Source organism: Lepidochelys olivacea (genome assembly GCF_965140295.1).
Source record: "Lepidochelys olivacea isolate rLepOli2 genome assembly, chromosome: 11".
Lineage (NCBI taxonomy): Eukaryota > Metazoa > Chordata > Testudines > Cheloniidae > Lepidochelys > Lepidochelys olivacea.
Window position 1 is genome coordinate 13,800,817 of NC_140421.1, and position 19,242 is coordinate 13,820,058.

At 44.4% G+C, this 19,242-nt stretch overlaps 1 protein-coding gene across 3 annotated transcripts in view; it reads right to left on the reverse strand.

Annotated features, from left to right (window-relative positions):
* Nucleotides 1–12,470: 12,470 nt before the first annotated feature.
* The window catches only part of CFAP221 (cilia and flagella associated protein 221), a 46,970-nt gene continuing 40,198 nt past the window's right edge, over nucleotides 12,471–19,242 (reverse strand). For 2 of the 3 annotated variants that reach the window (XM_084642657.1, XM_084642659.1), the window contains 6 exons: nucleotides 18,797–18,955; nucleotides 18,249–18,349; nucleotides 16,974–17,066; nucleotides 16,625–16,735; nucleotides 14,984–15,049; nucleotides 12,471–13,002 (listed from right to left, as the gene is read on the reverse strand). In XM_084642657.1, coding sequence (XP_084498783.1) covers nucleotides 12,879–13,002; nucleotides 14,984–15,049; nucleotides 16,625–16,735; nucleotides 16,974–17,066; nucleotides 18,249–18,349; nucleotides 18,797–18,955 — 654 coding nt within the window. In that variant the 3' untranslated portion in view covers nucleotides 12,471–12,878. The remainder of the gene's footprint in view (nucleotides 13,003–14,983; nucleotides 15,050–16,624; nucleotides 16,736–16,973; nucleotides 17,067–18,248; nucleotides 18,350–18,796; nucleotides 18,956–19,242) is intronic. The other variant, XM_084642658.1, reaches the window with a different exon arrangement.

The window sequence follows — 19,242 nt, forward strand, 5'->3', positions numbered from 1 at the left end:
ACGTCATTGACTTCAGTGGAACTTCAGAATGCCAACGCTAGCAACTTTACTGAGAGTCTTATGATATTCAGTGTTTTTCTTGAAGTTCCAGCTCTGGAGTCAGGTGGTTGTGTGAGAAAATCTCATCTAATCTATCTATCGATCTTTCTTTCTTTCTATAAAGTTTCTCATTCTCATAGTGGCAGAGAAAAGTTAGAAAACGTAACCTTAATGACTTAAGGCTCAAAAGCCAGTAGGCAATGAAACAAAGCCCCAGTTGGTCCAGTCTTAACTTCTGACACCGGAGGAAGCATAATCTCTTCCTTCTCCTCCATCTCCCAACTGGGGACACTGCACAGCAACAAGGCAAGACCTCATCTAGTGCTCAAAAGACCACAAGGAAGGGGACCCAGCTACCATGCCCATTGCTACATCATGGCCCCAGTGAAGTGTGATCATCCCATCTGGGCCTTAAGTATCTTGTACAACATGGCAGAGGAGGTCTGCGGAAGAGCTAGGACTACAGTCTAGAACTTCTGGGTCCTACTCAAGTGCCAACCTTCCTTCCCCTGCATCACTCCCTTTAGCACGGGAAAGTGAAATTCTCCCCCATTGACTGGTATTGAAGCAAGCAGAAGTTCACCTGAACTAGTGAGCTCAATGATCTGAGCTTTATTAATCATCAGTAAACTCGGAGAAACAAAAGGCAGTGCCTGAAAGTGCCTGATAAGGCACCGTAGTATTGCACGGCTCTGAGGCGCGTGGCTCTTTCAGCAGAGTCAGCCAGCTGGCTTAGAGAAAAGTCAGAGTAATACTGTGGGAAATCATGTATTGCATGCACTTAACAGCAGTTTGAGTCACTGCGCCTTCCTGCAGTCGCTGAAGCTGTTCAACTCCCTGAAATGAGAGGGTCAGAACTTGAGTTGGTGTAAGATCGTGTAGTTCCATTGATTTCAATGCAGCTACCCTGATTTATGCCACCCGATGATCAGGTTCATACAATTTGGGGGGCGGGGAGAAAGGGGGAAAACAATGCAAGTTTAACATGTTTGTGTGATGGATAGGCCAAGCCAGTGACGTTTGAACTTATTTTAAGGCAGCCTTAAAGAATGAATGTATGTAAAGTTCCATGGGAATGAGAGAGCAAGCACTCAAAACTAGCAGCTGCCTCTGCAATGGGGAGGAAGACTACTCTAAATTTAAAGGAGTGGTACACAGAATGACATCTCCCTTCAGTTTCACAGCTATGTACACGGCAGTGGCATTGCCTTTGCTAACTGTATGGACTACTGTGGATGTTACATTCTTTATAAGGTAGCCTCCATGCGTAGTTAATGGCAAGCATAGTATAGAGGTCAGGAAAGTTTTTGTTAAGATCAGACAGGCTACCGTAGATGGTGAATAAGGTGTTGGCTTTCACTAGCAACACTAAAGGTGCGCTGGGGTTGAAGCTAGGAGTATCGCAAGTCAGTATCGACAATTCTTCAGAGGCTTGGGCAAGAAATAAAACCTCAGTGCACCAATCATTCTCTGCTTTGTTGTTCATCCAGAAAGGAAGCTAGACGTGTAATCAAGCTTTGGAAAATGCATTGGAGTTGTTCCTGTTTTATACAGCATCCACTACAAATATAACTTATGGCTAGGAAAATCAGCCAATGTTTATTGGTGCTAATGCAGTCTGCCCGGGCGAGATTAAACATTTCCTGCGCTCATGAATAAAGAGCTGGACTGTAATTAAACTCTCACTAGGCACTAGCTTTGGTTTAAGCTTGTTGGCAGTAAGGATTCATTTATATTTAAATAATATCAAATAACGTTTACTAGGTTAAGACGTGATCTCATGCTGAGGGCCTTCATCTAACAGTCCTGAGATGTAAATGGCTGGGGATTCTAGGCTGGGTGCTCTGGACTCTGCATCTGCCTTTCCCTGTTGGTCTGAGAGAGACAAAGGCTACGTCTACACTAGAGACCTTACAGCGGCACAGCTGTACTGATGCAGCTACACTGCTGTAAAATCTTCTGTGTAGCCACTCTATGCCAGTAGGAGCAAGCTCTCCCATTGACTTAATTAAACCCCCCCCAATGTCGGCAGGAGAGCATAGTGCAACTCGCATCGCTCAGGGGTGCGGTGTTCGTTTTCCACACCCTCAGTGACACGTCACACCGAGAAAAGTGCTAGTGTAGACATAGCCAAAGTTTGTTGAACTTCACTGAAGGCTGCAAGGCCCATGAGGCTAGCATAAGTCTGGACAGGGGATTTCCCCAATTTCAGCTATTGCAGTACCTGTACCGGTACCTACTTTGGACTGGTAACGTTGCTATTTTCAGCAGTGCAGTTTATCCTGGATTCAAGCAAAGAGAAGCTCCACCAAGGCAAATAGCAGCTTTCCCTGTTGCCTCCACTAAGGGTTTACATTGATGCAGCTACATGAATGCCTGGCTCCCTGTGGCTGGATATAGGGCACATCCCCACTCAAGGAGAGGCCTTATGTGAGTCGTTCCTTGGGGTGCATGTGGATTTTAAGGATGGGGAATGTAGGATTCTCTACCACCAAATCACATTTGTTTTATATGAAATGTGTTCTTAAATTATACACTCACCTAGAGTGCACATACAAATGCAACAGTTACAACGTAGCTCTGTAGACAATTGCTTCAAGTCATTTTCATACCATAGTCCAGAAAGTCTTTAGCAGGGCTAAAGGCAGGGCTATCCCATGGCTTTATAGTAGTTCTGCACCATTAATTTGTAGTATTGCGACAGCAGCCTCACGCGCGTGGGGTCACATTATGCTAGGTCGGGGGTGGCCAACCTGCGGCTCTTCAGAAGTTAACATGCGGCTCCTTATATAGGCACCAACTCTGGGGCTGGAGCTTCAGGTGCCAACTTTCTAACGTGCCACGGGGTGCTCATTGCTCAACCCCTGGCTCTGCCACAGGCCTTGCCCCCACTCCACCTCTTCCTGCCCCCCCCCAGAACCTCTTGCACACCACGAAACAGCTGATCGGGAGGTGTGGAGAGGGACATGCTGATTGGTGGGGCTGCTGGTGGGTGGGAGGTGCTGGGAGCGGGGGAGGGAGAGCGGATGGGGGGGCTGCTGATGTATTACTGTGGCTCTTTGGCAATGTACGTTGGTAAATTCTGGCTCTTTCTCAGGCTGGCCACCCCTGTGCTAGGTGCTTTACAAACATTTCTGAAGACATGAGTCAGGCTGCTCTGGCCACTGTAGGTTGGGTAAGAAGGCTAGAATGATGTAGAGGGACCCTGCCTGTTGTGGGTATTGGGACAGCTGAGTGTAAGGGGATCCTAAAAGCCTTGGTGCTGGGTTGCAGAGAATTCCCTGGGGGCAGACGCTGCAGAAGACCATCATAAGGCTGTCTCCCAAGGACCCACTTGCAAGTCCTAGGGTTGGGGGTGAGCCAGGGGTGAGGCCCCAGCATGCAGCATTGTGAAGATTCATGGCAGCACTGTGGCTGTATAACTTATCCCCCCCACGGTGCTGCCTAAGTACACGGGATGGCTCTCCAGATGCTGGAGGAGACCAGCATAGCTTGCAGCCACCTTAGTCTCACCTCCTACGTGGCAGTGAGTTCCGTGTTGTGCCTCTTCTGAGAGAGTCTGTCCTGCACCTTTAGATCTTACGATCCAAGTAAACTAGTGACATAAATGCGTGTACCCTTCTTCCCTCACTTACACTTTTAATGTACAATTGCAATATTTTAGAGATACAGACATTGCCAACTATCCCCATTTGCTCCCAGCATAGCCATCATTAACTGATGGATAGTTTTGTTTAGGCACGATTGCAGAGAGATGTGTGGAAGAGAGATCTGAAAGAGCAGGGGTGTTTTAAACAGATCGGGGGAACAGTCCTTGCAGAAAAGGTATTGTGGAAGAACACACAGGGAAGCTTAGGTAGAAGCTGATAACTGGGTAGATAAGGCTTGTGAGACTGGCAGAGCAGAAGAGGTGGGGGAAAGTTGGGGAAGAAAGCTGCAGGAAGAGACAAGAGTGGACAAATAAGGAGGGGCGGCGTTGAATGACCTTAACTGTTCTGCAGTGTCAGTAGGTGTTGTCAAACAGCTAGCGGTGAGATGATCCTCCATGTGCAAAGACATGTAATGTGACACCCTGGGGTGGGTCATTGGTGTTGGGGACTGCACCTCTGGATTTAAGAGGCCCAGATCAGTTAGCTGTAAGGCAGTAGCAGACTCAGAAACCTCTCTGGGTTACAACTACCGTGAGGGAAGAGAACCCCACATTCTAAGCCCTGGCTACATATCATATGGGAAAGATGCATGAACATCCATAAGCCAGAATTTACCTGACTCAGCAAGTCACTTGAGCACTTCCCTCACATGAGTGATTCCATGGACTTCACTGGGATTGTTCACATGCTTTAAATGAGGGCTTGTCTATATGGTAAAATTGACTGGAACAACTATTCTGGATTAGCTCTGTGTGGATTGTTACTTTTGAAATGCATTAATTAGTTGGAATAAAAGCCACTCTTGCTCTCGAACAGAACATTTACATGGGCAGCTGCTCTGGACTATAGGTGTTCTGATCAATTTCCTTGTGCAGACAAGCCCCAAGTACCATCCCAAATTGGTGCCATTGTTTGTAAAATGCTTTGAGATCATTCAAGATGAAGGGTGCTATATGAATGTAAATACCTTATGAATATGAACAGTTCCTACCCACTGCAGCCAGGCATATCACTATATAGAACACCCATGCCTGTGGTGTCAGAAGCAGCAAGTATGTCCAAACATTACACAAGGACAGAACAGCAAGCACAATGGAGAAGCAAAAGCCTTGATTATAATGGCTGAAAGCAGTTCTGATGCCTCAGGTCCATTTTCAGAGCAATACACAGGGCATTAAATAGGCAATCCTATTAAAAATAATGTGAATTAAACCTATGCTTCACTCACTGCACTCAAAATTCACTCAGTGATATATGCATCCAATATCATTGCAAAGGCAAATTATTATTGATGTGAAGCCAACACACAGACTGTGGGAGACCAAGCTGGTGACATTTTATATTTTTAATAGGGTGTCAATTCATTGCTGAAGCAAGTGTAATTTGGTTAAGAATTCTGAAGCCCTAGCTACAAATTTAATCAGCTGATTAAAAAAAGGCACCAATATCAGTAACTTATGTAATTAAAATCTCTCTTAGCAACTAGTTGAAAAGCTTTTCTTACAGCAGAGAAAACTAACATCACAAAAGGTGAAAAAGAAGATGCCCAATAACGGTGAGATACAATCCTTAGGGCCTGATTCTGCAATCTCATTCAAGTTAGCGGGAGCTTGTGATGCTCAGCACTGTAGCATCTTGCAAAAAATCTAGCCCCTAAGGTTCATCTGAAAGCTCTCCTTTGTGAAACTGGCATGATGGTATCTGACAAGTGAATACCTTACACGAAGGCATTGATAAAGTGTCTCCATTGCTTCATAGCATTGATATAGCATCTCTATTGTTGGGACCACTGAAGCCAGTGACAGAGAATCACCCGATGTTTGTAAGAATTTGATCTCACATTTGGAGCACTCATGTAGTTGCCAGCATATGTGTTGCTTGACCGTGCCTTAGTGACCAAGCAGCTTCTGCGGTTGCTGAATAGTGCAAGTTACTCTTGCCAAATCTGTCTGGCTATCTCTGCTGAATCTCTACCTTCCAGCTCTGCTTTTTTTGCTGATGTAATAGAATCAATACAAAACACTAAGCCCTGTCTGGTTTGGGTCCTTGTAGAGAAAGAAGGCATGTGTCCACAATGTAAACACAGGAGACGTGGATCTGGGTATCTGATCTTTCTTGGAGGATAGGGGCTGCATCCCTGTAGATCTTTAAGTGCTAATGGCAAAGTCTGCTATTAGCCCTTTGCCATGGAACAACCATCAGTTTTTAAAATCCTTTTCCTCTAAATGATTCGTTTCTACTGTTAAAACAAACAACAAGGTTAATTTAGTTTATGGAGCTGCCTGAGCACGGTTTCCTACTAGTCACCGGCTCCGGAAGGAAAGAACTAGAGCTGCTGGAGCTCAGTGACAGCTGCTGGATAAGCATGCATAGGGCACTGTAATCCAGGGCATGGTTTAAAAGAGTGGGAGAATTGTGGAATTCTACCCTCTGGGATAAGGGAAGACAGGAGGCCTGACACCTGAGGGGTGCACTCTGAGAGACCAGGGAAGAAACAGAAGTGCAGCTAGCCCTGCCACCATGGTGGGGTTTTTAAAGGCAAAGTTGAAACATTTTGAAAAGGGACCCCCCCCACTCCCCAATCTACACACCCTTTTTAAAAACCTGATTTTTTTAAAGGTCTTGAGCCACTTCAGCTGTTACTTCTCAGTGCCTTGGGAAAGCATGCCATTGATTTAGGTATCTAAATTTGGGGTTAGGGCCCCAAGTACAGATACCCACATTTGAGATTTTGGGCTGCAAAATGGGGATCTCTCTGATTGGTGGCCTCCAGATATTGTTGGGAGGGTTAGTAGATTAATGATTATAAAACAGTTGGAAGATACAAATCCTGAATGTTATTATTTTGCATTCAGAAAATTGCTTAAAAGTTTGCACAGGCGTATATGAGAAAATCCTGACCATGTGCATTTAAATGCTGATTCCTTATATGTTTGAAATATATTTTCATATACTTCTTTTAACTCAGACACATGCTGCAGTTTTTCCCCAGTGACCCTATAAAATGTCATTCAATTTAAAAAGATTGATGGCTTTTCTTATCCTTACGAACAAAAAGTGATGTTAATGCTAAATTATCTAGTATTCTAGCCCAAAGATGATTTGCAGATGAAAACATTAAGTCTCCTAATTTTTAAAATGCACAATTCTAACCTAATTTAGTTTTTCAATGCTCATATTTTAGGTAATCACAGCGGTAAGTGATAAAGCATGATTCAGAATTTTCAATATATATTACCTCCGCTAACGAGACAGGCATTTGCTAGGTAAGATGAATGCTTCTTAATTTACCAATATAAAGTAGATAATAGTTTAGCCAATTAATCCTTTTCAAAGTAAGGGAGGAAGAGGCAGATTAACTTCTCTCCAACAGGCACAAATTTACCACATCCTGCAAATCAAGTTACATGCTTCTGCCCCAGAGAAGTCAATGGGAGTTTAGCCTAAGTTAACCGTGTATTGAAGTGTTTGCCTATATGGTCATTATTTCTCTCTCTTTCAGGAGCAAACCACGTGTTAAATACACACATAGTATTATGGGGCTAGTCTGGAAAGCCACTACAAGTTTCTCTGCAAGAATTCTTAAGTTGCCTTTTCTAAAAGGGATATTAGGGCAAGGAAACCATATTTTTTTAAAAAAATACCTTTAGTGTTCTTGGCAGAGTGTACATGCATATTTTTATGGCCAGTGCTTGGATGATCTAAGTTACATTTTAAGTGGCACTGATAGAGATTCTTGAACAACACAAAATGTTGTAATGGAGTTAGTCCTGTTAAAAGTACCTGGGTGTAGAAATGAGAAGAAACTTAGCAGCAGCTGCTAATTTTTAGTGCCCTAAATGGAGAAAAGGAGGCAGGCACCATTTAAAAAGTCACTCTTTGGATATTCACAAATACTTCCCTTTAACACTGAGGTTTTCCTCTGCTAGATTTTGGTCATTCCCTTTAGAATCATAGAAGATTAGGGTTCGAAGAGACCTCAGAGGTCACCTAGTCCAACCCCCTCTCAAAGCAGGACGAACCCCAACTAAATCCTCCCAGCCAGGGCTTTGTCAAACCAGGCCTTAAAAACCTTTAAGGATGGAGATTCCATCACCTCCCTAGGTAACCCATTCCAGTGCTTCACCACCCTCCTAGTGAAATAGTTTTTCCTAATATCCAACCTAGACCTCTCCCACTGCAACTTGAGACCATTGCTCCTTGTTCTGTCATCTGCCACCACTGAGAACAGCTGAGCTCCATCTAAAAGGATTCTGTGCTTCTCCAGTAGGCGACTTCAGTGGCGCTCTCATTGTTTTTGAGAGCACTTTTTAAAACAATGTACTAGCTTATTTACAAAAATAATGTTTAATCATAGAAATAACTGTTCTGTGCATGCCAGAAAACTTCTGCATTTAGTGGCTGGCACACTTCAGGAAGAAATTATTATTTAGGCAAATTTCAAGTTTTTAGGCAAACGTACAATACATGAGTTAAGGCAGGGGATGCGCAGAGTACAATTAAGGAAGAACACAGGAAGCTAAGTCCCTTCTATCCCTGTTACAAATAGAGCTACGGGGGAAATGGGTTCTCTATTTCATGAACATTTTTTAGGTTTCAGAAAAGTTTCCTATTCCACACTAGGACAAAACCAAAATCTTTCCAAATCTGGTGCAAAAAATGAGTGAGAGAATCACCCCCCTCCCCCAATAGCCAATACCTAATGGTTAGGGCACTAACCCAGGTCTCCCATAACCTAGTTCTGAATCAGGCAGAGCAAGGATTTGAACTTGGGTGTCTACCACATCCCGAGTGTCCTAATCACCGAGCTAGTATGAGGTGGGTCTCAGAGCTGAGAAGTTCCTGACAAGTTTAACTTCCTGACAAGTTTAACTGAAACTGATACATTGGTCAAAACCAAAGCTTCTTAGTATAATCAGCATTTTCCTATAAAAGAAGTTTCACTGAAAAATTCCCCAACCAGCTTCAACTGTGAGCACTTTTTTAACCGATGTGGGATAAGCAAAACCAACATTCATATGCTAGTATGATATGGAATAGAACTTGGAATTACATACCTAGTGCCTTCCATAATCCAGGTATCCCAAAGTACTTCGTTGTAGTCAGATGGGGCAGTGCAGAGATTATAGAAGCAAATGTGTGGCAGCCATTGTGGGGTAGATTCCAAAGATGTGGCCAGTCAGTTTGCCCAACTGTGGTGTGTTGCAGAAACACAACTTCCTATAACTGAAGAATCTGCTATACTGCAAAAAGGAGAGTCAGATTCCTGGGGGCACAAAGGGGACATTAGTGACCTAATGCCCCCTCCCCCCCGCTGCAAAGGGGTCACCCTGGGTGGTATGAAGTCAGCTCCACACCTTCACACTGTGGAGATAAAAGGTCTGGCTGCTAGACCACCTCTGTGCAGCGGCTGCTGGAGTCGTCCTTGGGGGCTGTGGAAACAAAGCACTTCCTCTCTGCATGCTGATCCCTGTAAACCCTAAAATGCAGAAGCAAGGTGCATCACTTTGAAGACCTAATGGATGGTCCTGGGGTTCTGCCAGTTGGGGGCAGGAGCTGTAATTACCACACAATTCCACAGCAACTCCACTTCTGGAAACAGCACCCTGATGAGAGCTGTTTTACCAACACATTCTCTGGCTGTCCTGGCCACATCCCTTTCCCCACCCACTTTCTGACCCCTTCCTCCACCACCACTATAAGCAGAAACTTGGCTGCTTTGTGCTGCCTCAGTCTAGCATACTGGCATCAACCCTTCTAATGGGGGTCTTTACTCTGGTGGGGAATTGAATCCATGTGTCACGTATGTCCCTGCAAATTAGAATGTTAAAGAGACACATCCCACTAGGCCTGTTACAAACATGACACATTTCCTTCAATAGAAAAAGGAAGCAGCATGTACCTCCCATATTTAAACACTCAGTGTAATAAGAGAAACTCTACAGAAACACAGTACTTTGTAACTGTCCAGATTTGCCTTGTTGGCAACTGTGACTAGGCAGCTATCAGAAACCTACTGTCCTACTTAGCCTTTCTGAAACAGCAAAGAAATACGTGGCTAGGACTTGCTGTAGCTGCCTGACACACATAGGAGAAAACAGACTCCCTGGTTGCACCACTCCTAGTACCTTGAGCTTTTTGGTGTGTGTCAGCATTTGTCTGTTCTCGCTTAATCTAATTTGGTTTCTAAGGGGCTGCATGTTGAGTAAGTATTTCTGGCATGCGGTTCTAACACACAATGTGCATTGCAGCATTTCATTACCTTACAGGTTCACAGCATGTAGGAGTCAAGCTTTTTACTCTCAGCTGTAGACAGCTCAGATTATTCTTCCAACTGAATAACTAGCTCTCCTTGGATAAATCGAACAAACATGCCAACATACTATTTGCCCACAACAAAGAACTGCTTTATACCAGCTGCTTGGCACTAGGAAAAAAGTTATATGCATCTCAGGGAAGGGGACACTCTACTTAAAACTTCCCCTTAGGAGAACTCTCCCTTAGTTACCTTCCCAAAGTTCAAGCAAGGATGTGTGTTTGGTAATACCTTAGAGCACACTTTCTTCCGGGGAGAAGGGATCACACACGCACACTGGGTGAAGGAGTTCTTCTAAAGGGCCCACTCAGGCAGCACAGTTCAACTGCAGGCTTTCACACAGAAAGCTTTTCTCTCCAATGCTGGTCATAAGCTTGCATGAGACAAGGTTTAACTGGAATATACCACAAACTAGAGAATAAACAAGCACTACTTAACTTACTGCAAAGCCAGCCCCCATCTAACCTGTCATGGAGTTCCTGTGGTTGCTTTGTATCTCCCTTTCTCCTACTCAATAAGCCCTGTTCATCACCAGCTTTCCCCTCCCTCAGGAGCTCTCTCATCTCATTACCCCACAATCCATTCCACCTGCATGACACTTGAGCAAGGAGTTAACTCCTTCACTGCTGGAATCTGGAGGGGACTGTACTCAGGTGGCTCTAGTCACTAGCTGGGGATAGACAGTCAGCCACACCCAGGGTAGGGTTCTGTCTCTCTCTTCGGGGCTCTCTTTGTCTTCACAAAGAAAGAAAAGTGCACAAACAAGAAACACAAATAGTCTCATTAGGGGTTCACACTGGGTAGGGAACTTTCTGAAACCAGAGGCTTCACAGGAAGGGGGTGAGCAGGCAGACTCCTGCTCTGATTACCAGAGAGTATCCTTTCTCCTAGTTTTCCCCTCCCTTCAGGGAAGCTGAGTTCATCTTTCTATTGTCCAGGTGAGAGAGTGGGCCAATCATGAGGGGCTGATCATCTATGTCAGCTGATTCGCAGCACCTGTCTGCTGGGCTGCTCTCTGGGGCAGGGTGCTGCTCCCTGTCTCCCTCCTTCCCCCAGATATCAAAGGGGCAGATTGCCCTGTCATAGGGACCAGCTTGCATGTTATTTCTTTGTGAACAATAACAGGGCTAAATTCACCCCTCCCAGTACAAAGCTTGAGTGAACAGCTTAGGGTGGAGGTTAAGAGTCAGGGTACGTCTACACTTAAAATGCTTCAGCATGCAGCTGTGCCGCTGTGCCGCTTCAGTGCACACTACCGCAATGGGAGGGGTTCTCCTGTCACTGTAGGTGATCCACCGCCCAGAGGCCATGTCTACATGAGCAAGCTTACAGAGATACAGTTGCGCTGCTGTGCGATCGCTCGTGTAGCCGCTCTATGCTGAAGGGAGAGAGCTCTCCCCCATTGACATAATAAAACCACCTCCATGAACGGCGGTAGCTATGCCGGCAGGAGAGGCTCCCCCTCCGACATAAGGCTATGCACGCTACCACTTGTGCCAGTGAAACTTACAGTAGAACCTCGAAGATACAAACACCAGAGTTACAGACTGACTGGTCAACCGGACACCATGTGAAACCGGAAGTAACCAATCAGGCAGTAGTGAACAACAAAAGCAAATACTGTATTGTGCCTCTATTGCATCTTAAAGGTAGGCACATCTGGGCTGCCTGTCCCCACCCTTTTCCTTATCCCCCCCACCCCCGTGCGCGGGGCACCCACTTACAGCTAGGAGTTGAATATGCTGAGATTCACAGGCAAAGCTGTGAGCCCCCGCTGCCAGCCCAAGGCAGCCAGAGCAGGAGCAGCACTGGGGTCTGTGCTGCTTTCCTGTAAGCAGTGGGTGCTGTATTCACCCCCCTCCCCTGGCCAGGAGTGGGGAGCACTGTTTTCACAGACACCCCCCGCTGGGAGGGGGACCTGTTTTCATCACCACCACCCTGGTCAAGAGGGGGACAAGCTTAGAAGCTGCCTAGCTGCCTCTGGAACCTGGCCCGGAGCATGAACTGCTGGAGCCAGAGCTGCGTTTTGTTCAGAGTTACGAACATTTCAGAGTTACGGATAACCTCCATTCCCGACATGTCCGTAACTCTGAAGTTCTACTGTATGTTGCTCAGGGGTATTTTTTCACACCCCTGAGTGACAGAAGTTTTGCTGACATAAGTGGTAGTGTAGACATGGCCAAGTCGACAGAAGAATTCTTCCATCAACCTAGCACTGTCTACACCATGGGGTAGGTTGACATAGCTACATCTCTCGGGGTGTAGATTTGTCACACCCCTGAGTGGTGTAGCTAGGCTGCTGTAAATTCCCAGTGTCGACCAGTCGTCAGTGACCCACATGCAACAACTCACGGACAGGCTACGGGGCTGTATTGCAGCTCAGCCATGGAATTTATTCTAGCATGTGTGCAAAGTCTATATCCAAACAATACAAAAACTAATGAAATCCAAACAATTTCTTCATGTTGATTTTTTACATTTTATTTGAAAGCAGCACTCTCAGACAAAATGCATATAACAGTACTTAGTGGCAGAGGAAAGAGTCCATTAAATAGATGAGGGGAAAAGTTGTATATAAAACTACAAAATATCTGTGCAGGGGTCGTTTTCCAGCAGTTAACCCCAGTGCACAATGAATGAGCACGTAGGGAAGAAATCCCTCACGGAGAGATCATTAAGCTCATATACAATATACACAGTAAGGGCCATAGTTGAGATTATACTAGAGGGTGCTTGGGCCTACACAGGAGTCTGTTGCTTGTTGAACATAATTTCATACCTGTTCTGCACAGATACAGAAGTCCTGAACCAGCAATACTGTGGGGCTGAGATACAGCACATTAGTGACTGAATTGTGGAATTTGTGAACTAGTTTATTCCAGAATGAGGGTTTTGTTGAGTGCTTTCTGCTTCATTTTTTCCATGTGTCCTTGCAGCCTCTCTCTGAGTTTGCTATTCTGGGATTGCAAATACCAATCCAGATGGTCTCTCGGGTCTCTGCAGGAGATGGTGAAAGTAATTTATATTTATAACAAGGTAAACTGTTACATAAAGGTGACAAAACCAAAGAGAGCCATTCATCTCAATGTGTCATATTCACCCTTTTTTTAAGGGCAGGAAATAACTTTAGTAAGGCCTACATAAGTACTGTTCTACGTGAGTATGTACAGTATTGAAAAGGGTAACAAGAACTGTGAAGGAGGCATTCCTTCTGAGCTCAGCTAATTGCTGACTGGGGAGCTAACTACTTACCTCACAGTATGAATGTACTAGGAGCAATTTCAAGAAAGTATTTAGAAAAATGTAAATGGTATAATCCAGTAAAATACACACACATATACAATAATGCTAATGAGCCTTCCACTGAGAATGCAAGGGACTTCCACTGGCATCGAAAGACACTGAATTGGGCCTAACTGTTTTAACACAGTCTCGGTTTCCCCATCATAGAGCTCAAGCAAATAGAGAACTTTTCCCCAAATCCGTTATGCAGGAAACGCTAAGCCAGTTTATGTATTATGTATGTGTCTGTAAGTTGTATTACTGCCTACTGGCTGTAGCAGCAGCCACTGTCTTCTGTGTCCTCTCCCTCAACATGGGGATTGTGACCTGTGGATTTATGCAGTTCCCAGACCCATTGGCCAGGCTCTACCATTTCCCAGGCCTGTCCTCAGTCCTCTGTATAGCAATGTGGACAAAGCAACTGTGGGCAACTCAGCATTGGGATGAGAATCACAATTTTTCATACTTATTCTGGTTGTTTTGCCCATCAAACCACAAGGTTCTCTGTAGCCAAGACGCAGAGCCTGTATCCTTGCACAATAAAGTACCCTGAGAATAAATTCAAACTCCACGTCTTGGCAGCTCCATGGAGAAGCAGTTTCATAGAGTTTAAAGTCAGAAGGGGCCATCAGATTATCTAGTCTGGCCTTCTTTATATTGCAAGCCATTAAATTTCACCCAGATACCCCTATGTTGAGCCCAGTGACTTTAGGGAGACCAAAGCATTTCAGTCCTTAGAAGACTAAGCTATTGTGTGCCACAGCAGAGAACAGGAGAGACCAAGGTGCCAGTAGTGCCTGAGGCTCCTGCAGTGGCAGGGAATTGATTAGCTGAGATATGCCCAGATGATCCTAGCAGGCGATCCATAGCCCAGGCTGCAGAGAATGGTGAAAACCCCCAAGGTGCCTGCTAATCTGACCTGGGGGAAAATTGCTTCCCAACTCCCAACTAGTGATCAGTTTGACCTTGAACATGTGAGCAAGTCACAGCCTCTGAGAAAGAGGATTCCCTGCTCTGGTCTACCCCATCCAGTATCCCACCTCCTGCTGTGGCCAATCTCTGATGCTTTAGAGGAAGGTGAAAACCAAACCAAAAAGCCCACCGTCATGTTGGCCTAAGAATAGCAAAATATATTCTCTAGCAGATGTAATCACTGGTCTACAACTAATGCTAATGGGAGTTTTGTGATCACCTGCAAAGTAATCTCAACAACACAGTCTCCTCTGGCTAGTGCAGAAGTACTCAAAGCTCAATGAACAGAACATTTCTAATGCAATATTCTACTCTGTTCAATAGAGGTTCTTATGCTGTGTTCATTAATAAAGTATGTAAGTGCCTTCTGGTCATGTATTAAACCATATGACTAATACCTGTCACATGTCTGTTCTTTCATCCGCTCCCTGGGGGGAGAAGTGTGAATAGGGAGTGTTTTTGTTTTGATTTTTTATAACACACACACATGCACACACACAACTGTTTGTTAGAGAAAGCCAGGTCAAAGAAATGTGCCCTGCACTTAGAGTGAAAGGTGGTGAGGATTGTGATGGTCTTTGGTTCCTATGGGAGTTCATTCTAAAGCCGTGGGCCAGTCTGTCTCCTGATCCAAGATGTGTTTAAAGTAGGGTGGCTGGTTTTTTTAGCTTTGTAGAAAACAGAATTTTAAAAGACTGAATCTTACAGTCACACATCTTCTTACCCAGAAACAGGAGCCGAGGTATCCACTGTGTTGCTGGAATCAAGTTTAACATCCAGGGCTGTATCGCTAGGAGAAAAAGGCCATTTTTTATTCACACTAACTATTCCAGATCCTCATGTTCTAAGCAACACAGTGAGAGGAAATACAGAAAGCAGTACATAAGTAAACCCAGGTGCTTATGTACTATAAATTACCAGCAATTGACACTACAGAGATTACAGTAATTACAGTCGCCATAATGCTTGGCATTTATATAATGCTTTATGGATGATACGCTGCGTCCAGGGTTTGGAAACTCAATTCCTTTTCAAATTCATGGGAATTAGGGGACTTTGAAAATCACAGCCTGCAAATTCAAATCTCTGGATTAGTTGATCTCTCAACCGCTTTGTGAGGGAGGCAGGTAAACGTTATTATCCCCATTTTACAGATAGCAAAACTGAAGCACGGAGAGATGAAGCAATTGGCCTAAAGTCACAGTGAGTCAGTGACAGAGGCAGGGTTAGAACACAGGACCACCTCATACCTAACCTTGCATTCATTTTGCCAGATCACATTGCCTCTGGCTCAAACCCCCCTACCTCCAGAATACCATGCTCACCATCATATTTTACCACCTTCCCTGCCCTCTTCAGCCCCCCTCACATTCTTCTACAGCTCCCCACAAGTGTGGTTACCCTCACTTATCTCCCCACAGAGTTGCTATCTAATACATATTGAAGTCCAGACAATAGAGTTAGCCGTACTTCTCCCCCATCACCTAATTTACAAAACCCCTGTCCATTCCCCAGAGCACTCCCCATCCCCCAGCTGGCCAGCCTGGCTCCCCAGAATCCCTGTGCTGAGCTGTGGATGCAATGCAGTGTAGCAGTGTTACAATGTCAGTCTAGAAGTATTGGAGAATGGAAGTCACTGGCAGAACTTGACTGGTCCCTTTGCTTTTCCTTGCAGAGACCAGATTATACCAAAAAAGGGGAATAGCTCTTTGTGTTTATAAATGTGACATTTGAAAAGCAGTTTGTGTGTGAGACACCATGGGAATGACTATGTGTGGGAAGCCGTGATTCTTTCGCCAGGGAAGTCTAAAACAAACACCACCATCCCAAGGGAAATTTCAAAGGACTCATTTCCTCTGCCAGTGTCAGTAAACATCTGACCAAAAAAAAAGTTATAGAAAATTCACCTGGCCCAAGAAGAATGAGTGTGTTTTATTCTGGAGACAGGTTTCAGAGTGGTAGCTGTGTTAGTTTGTATCAGCAAAAAGAATGAGGAGTACTTGTGGCACCTTAGAGACTAACAAATTCATGTTCTCTGTATGTATATATCCTCCTACTGTATTTTCCACTCCAAGCATCTGATGAAGTGGGTTTTAGACCATGAAAGCTTATGCCCAAATAAATTTGTTAGTCTCTAATGTGCCACAAGTACTCCTCATTCTTTTTATTTCAGAGACTAAATTCAAATCTTAAAGCGTGAAACACAGGGACTCAGTCCCACGCCAAGTGCACGATCTGAACGTCATCTTAATGGTGGCACTGCTAGGGGACTTCAGCAATGAGCTTGTACATAAACCTAAACAAGAGAAGTGCCCTCAAATTCGTTGCAAGCATCTTCCCTATATTTAAATAGATACAGATTTACCTTCTATCTTTCAGTGGTTTACTTTTGGCTTCTTCCCCTGATTCAATCTGCGGAAATTCAGCTTTCAGCATATCCGGAGTAAGAACCACTTTTAACTCACCTTCAGCCTCACTGAAAATGAGTAAGTTAAAAAACCACTTAGTTTTTACCTATTATTATTTTTCACCTGTCCTATATTTTTTAGCCTGGGAAAACAAAAGGATGCTTTATGCAAGAAGAACCATCTGTACTTCATTGTCGCTCTGTGAGTGTTTTTATACACATGCTATATGTACACACTCATACACACACACAGGTGCTAAAAACTCAGTGCAAATTACATTAAATAAATTATAGAGAGGAAACTTACTAGCCAGTTATATTTTCCTTGTCTCTCTCGGGTAAGTCATCCAGCATTGGTGGTACGTCCCTTGGAAGCATATCTAAATTGTAGGGATCTCTACTGTGGAAATGACAATCATATGTTTGAGATGGGAAGAGAAGGGTAATGGCACATGATAAATATGTTTTGGGGACCTTCACATTGTAAATATTCTGGAAAATCCAGATACTTTGGAAAGCAAATACATCAGCTAGCTACAGACACGCGAGTCAGCAAAGCACATTTTTGTTCTTTAAAGGTTAGATACAAAATTGGTTAAGTTAGGCAGCTGAATACATATTTAGACACCTAAATAAGTAGCTTGATTTTCAAAGTAGCTGCAGCTCCCATTAACCACAATGGCAGCTATGAGTGCTCAGCACCTCTGAAAGTCAGGCCATCTATTTAAGTGCCTGAACATCAGCTTAGATACCTAACATTAGGCACCCAGGTTTTGAAATGGTCATAGTTAGGTTTTCATTCAGCTATGAGTGTTCACAGTGCTAATGCAGATAGCTGTAGTAGGTACTAAGTCCTCAATTTAGCAAAGCACTGAAGCATGCGCTAATTTTAAGCGGGTACTTACATTTCATTGGATTCAAGGGGACTTAAGTACCTGCTTATAGTTAAGTACGATTGAAAGACTCCCATTGACTTCAATGGGCTTTTGGTCCGAGCCCTGCTGAACAGGGATGGATTTAAGTATGTTCTGAATTGGGGTCTAAGTGCTATGATCCAAGTGGATTAGCATCTCCTTCTTCCCCTCTGCTGAGCTAGAACTATGGGAGCAGGGTAAGTAAAGAAGCAAAGCTGCTGCAACCCACAGTGGCAGTGGGGAGGGGAGGGGAGGGAGAGAGATGCTGCAATCAGATGCCTGTGTCTTAGATGTCACGTCTCCTGCTGACACCCTCACACATGCAGCATATGCAGAGCTGAGTTGCTAGTACCTCCCCCCGGTGCCGAGGGCTGAAGTGGGAAACAGTCTTAGTCCATAAGGTCGGCTCTTATTAGACTGAAATGCCACTTACAAGGCTAGATTCTGCCCCCCCTTACTCACACTGAGCTTGATCCACTGCCCACTGCAGTCAATGTGAGTCTTTCCACTGGCTTCAATGAACTGGGCCCAGTGAGTAGTAATTTACTCTGTACATAGTCCCCTTTGTTTCAATGGGACAATGTGTGGCATTAGTTATTGGTCGATATGAGTAAGGGTGGCAGAATCTCGCCCGGATGAAGGTGTCTGATGTTCAAACTCTTTCTTACCAATGATGCATCACTGTGCTTGCCAGAGTGGGAGCATTAGACAAGGCTGAATAAACCACCGACGGGAATCGTCTCCAGTACGTTACTCCTCGAATGACTTCCTGAAACAACAACAGTCCCAGTGACCATGCCTGTAAAATGCAACCAGTAAAGAGAGGAAGGGTGGAAGAAATATGTGCAGGAGGGAATGCCTGTCTTTGCTTGGTTAAAGCCTGTGTTTACTGAGCCTCAGTTCTCTTCATCTGAAAAGTTATTGGCTCCAGTGCAGGGTCCTGGAGATGCAGTATGGGGGTTAAAAGAGGGAAATCGTGAGGAGATCCTTAGGGCTGCTGCAGAAAGGACATGGAGAAGCCCTAGGGAGGAACAAGCTTCAAGCAATGAACGATCATTTACCCATAAATATTAATAATCAGCTGCATATGTCATTAATAGCTAACACATCTTCCATTTGGGATAACTGTTTATGTTCTATTTGAGTCAACAAGGCAAATTCTCTGCTGACTTGCACATTTTGCAACTAATATTTCAACTGAAACCAAAAGCTGTACCTTGTGATGCAGAAATTTCTTTTGTGTAATTGGAATGCTGGATCCTATGGGATATTCTTTGGTGAATCTATATTTTGGATGAGGGCAAAGATGATACTCAATGTTTGTTTCTGAATAGTCCAAAGGCTGCATAAAGACATACAATCCTGGAGTAGGGTTCTGAAAACAAACACAAAGAAGAGATTTAAAAGAATAATTGAGCCCTTTGAACAAATCTGTCACTGAAAAATTCAGTTCTTGTCATTAATTAGAAAAGGATTCCCAGCTCAAACTCCACCACCTAGATCCCACTTTGCCTCTTTAGTTCAACTCAACACCTGATCTCTCCTTCCTCCCCTCTACCCCAGGTCTAAGTCAGTCCTATGATCCCCTATGGAACACGGCTAGCAACAGACACTGCCTGGGACCACTCCTGGCCCATTGGTTTCAATGGGAGTTAGGCACTT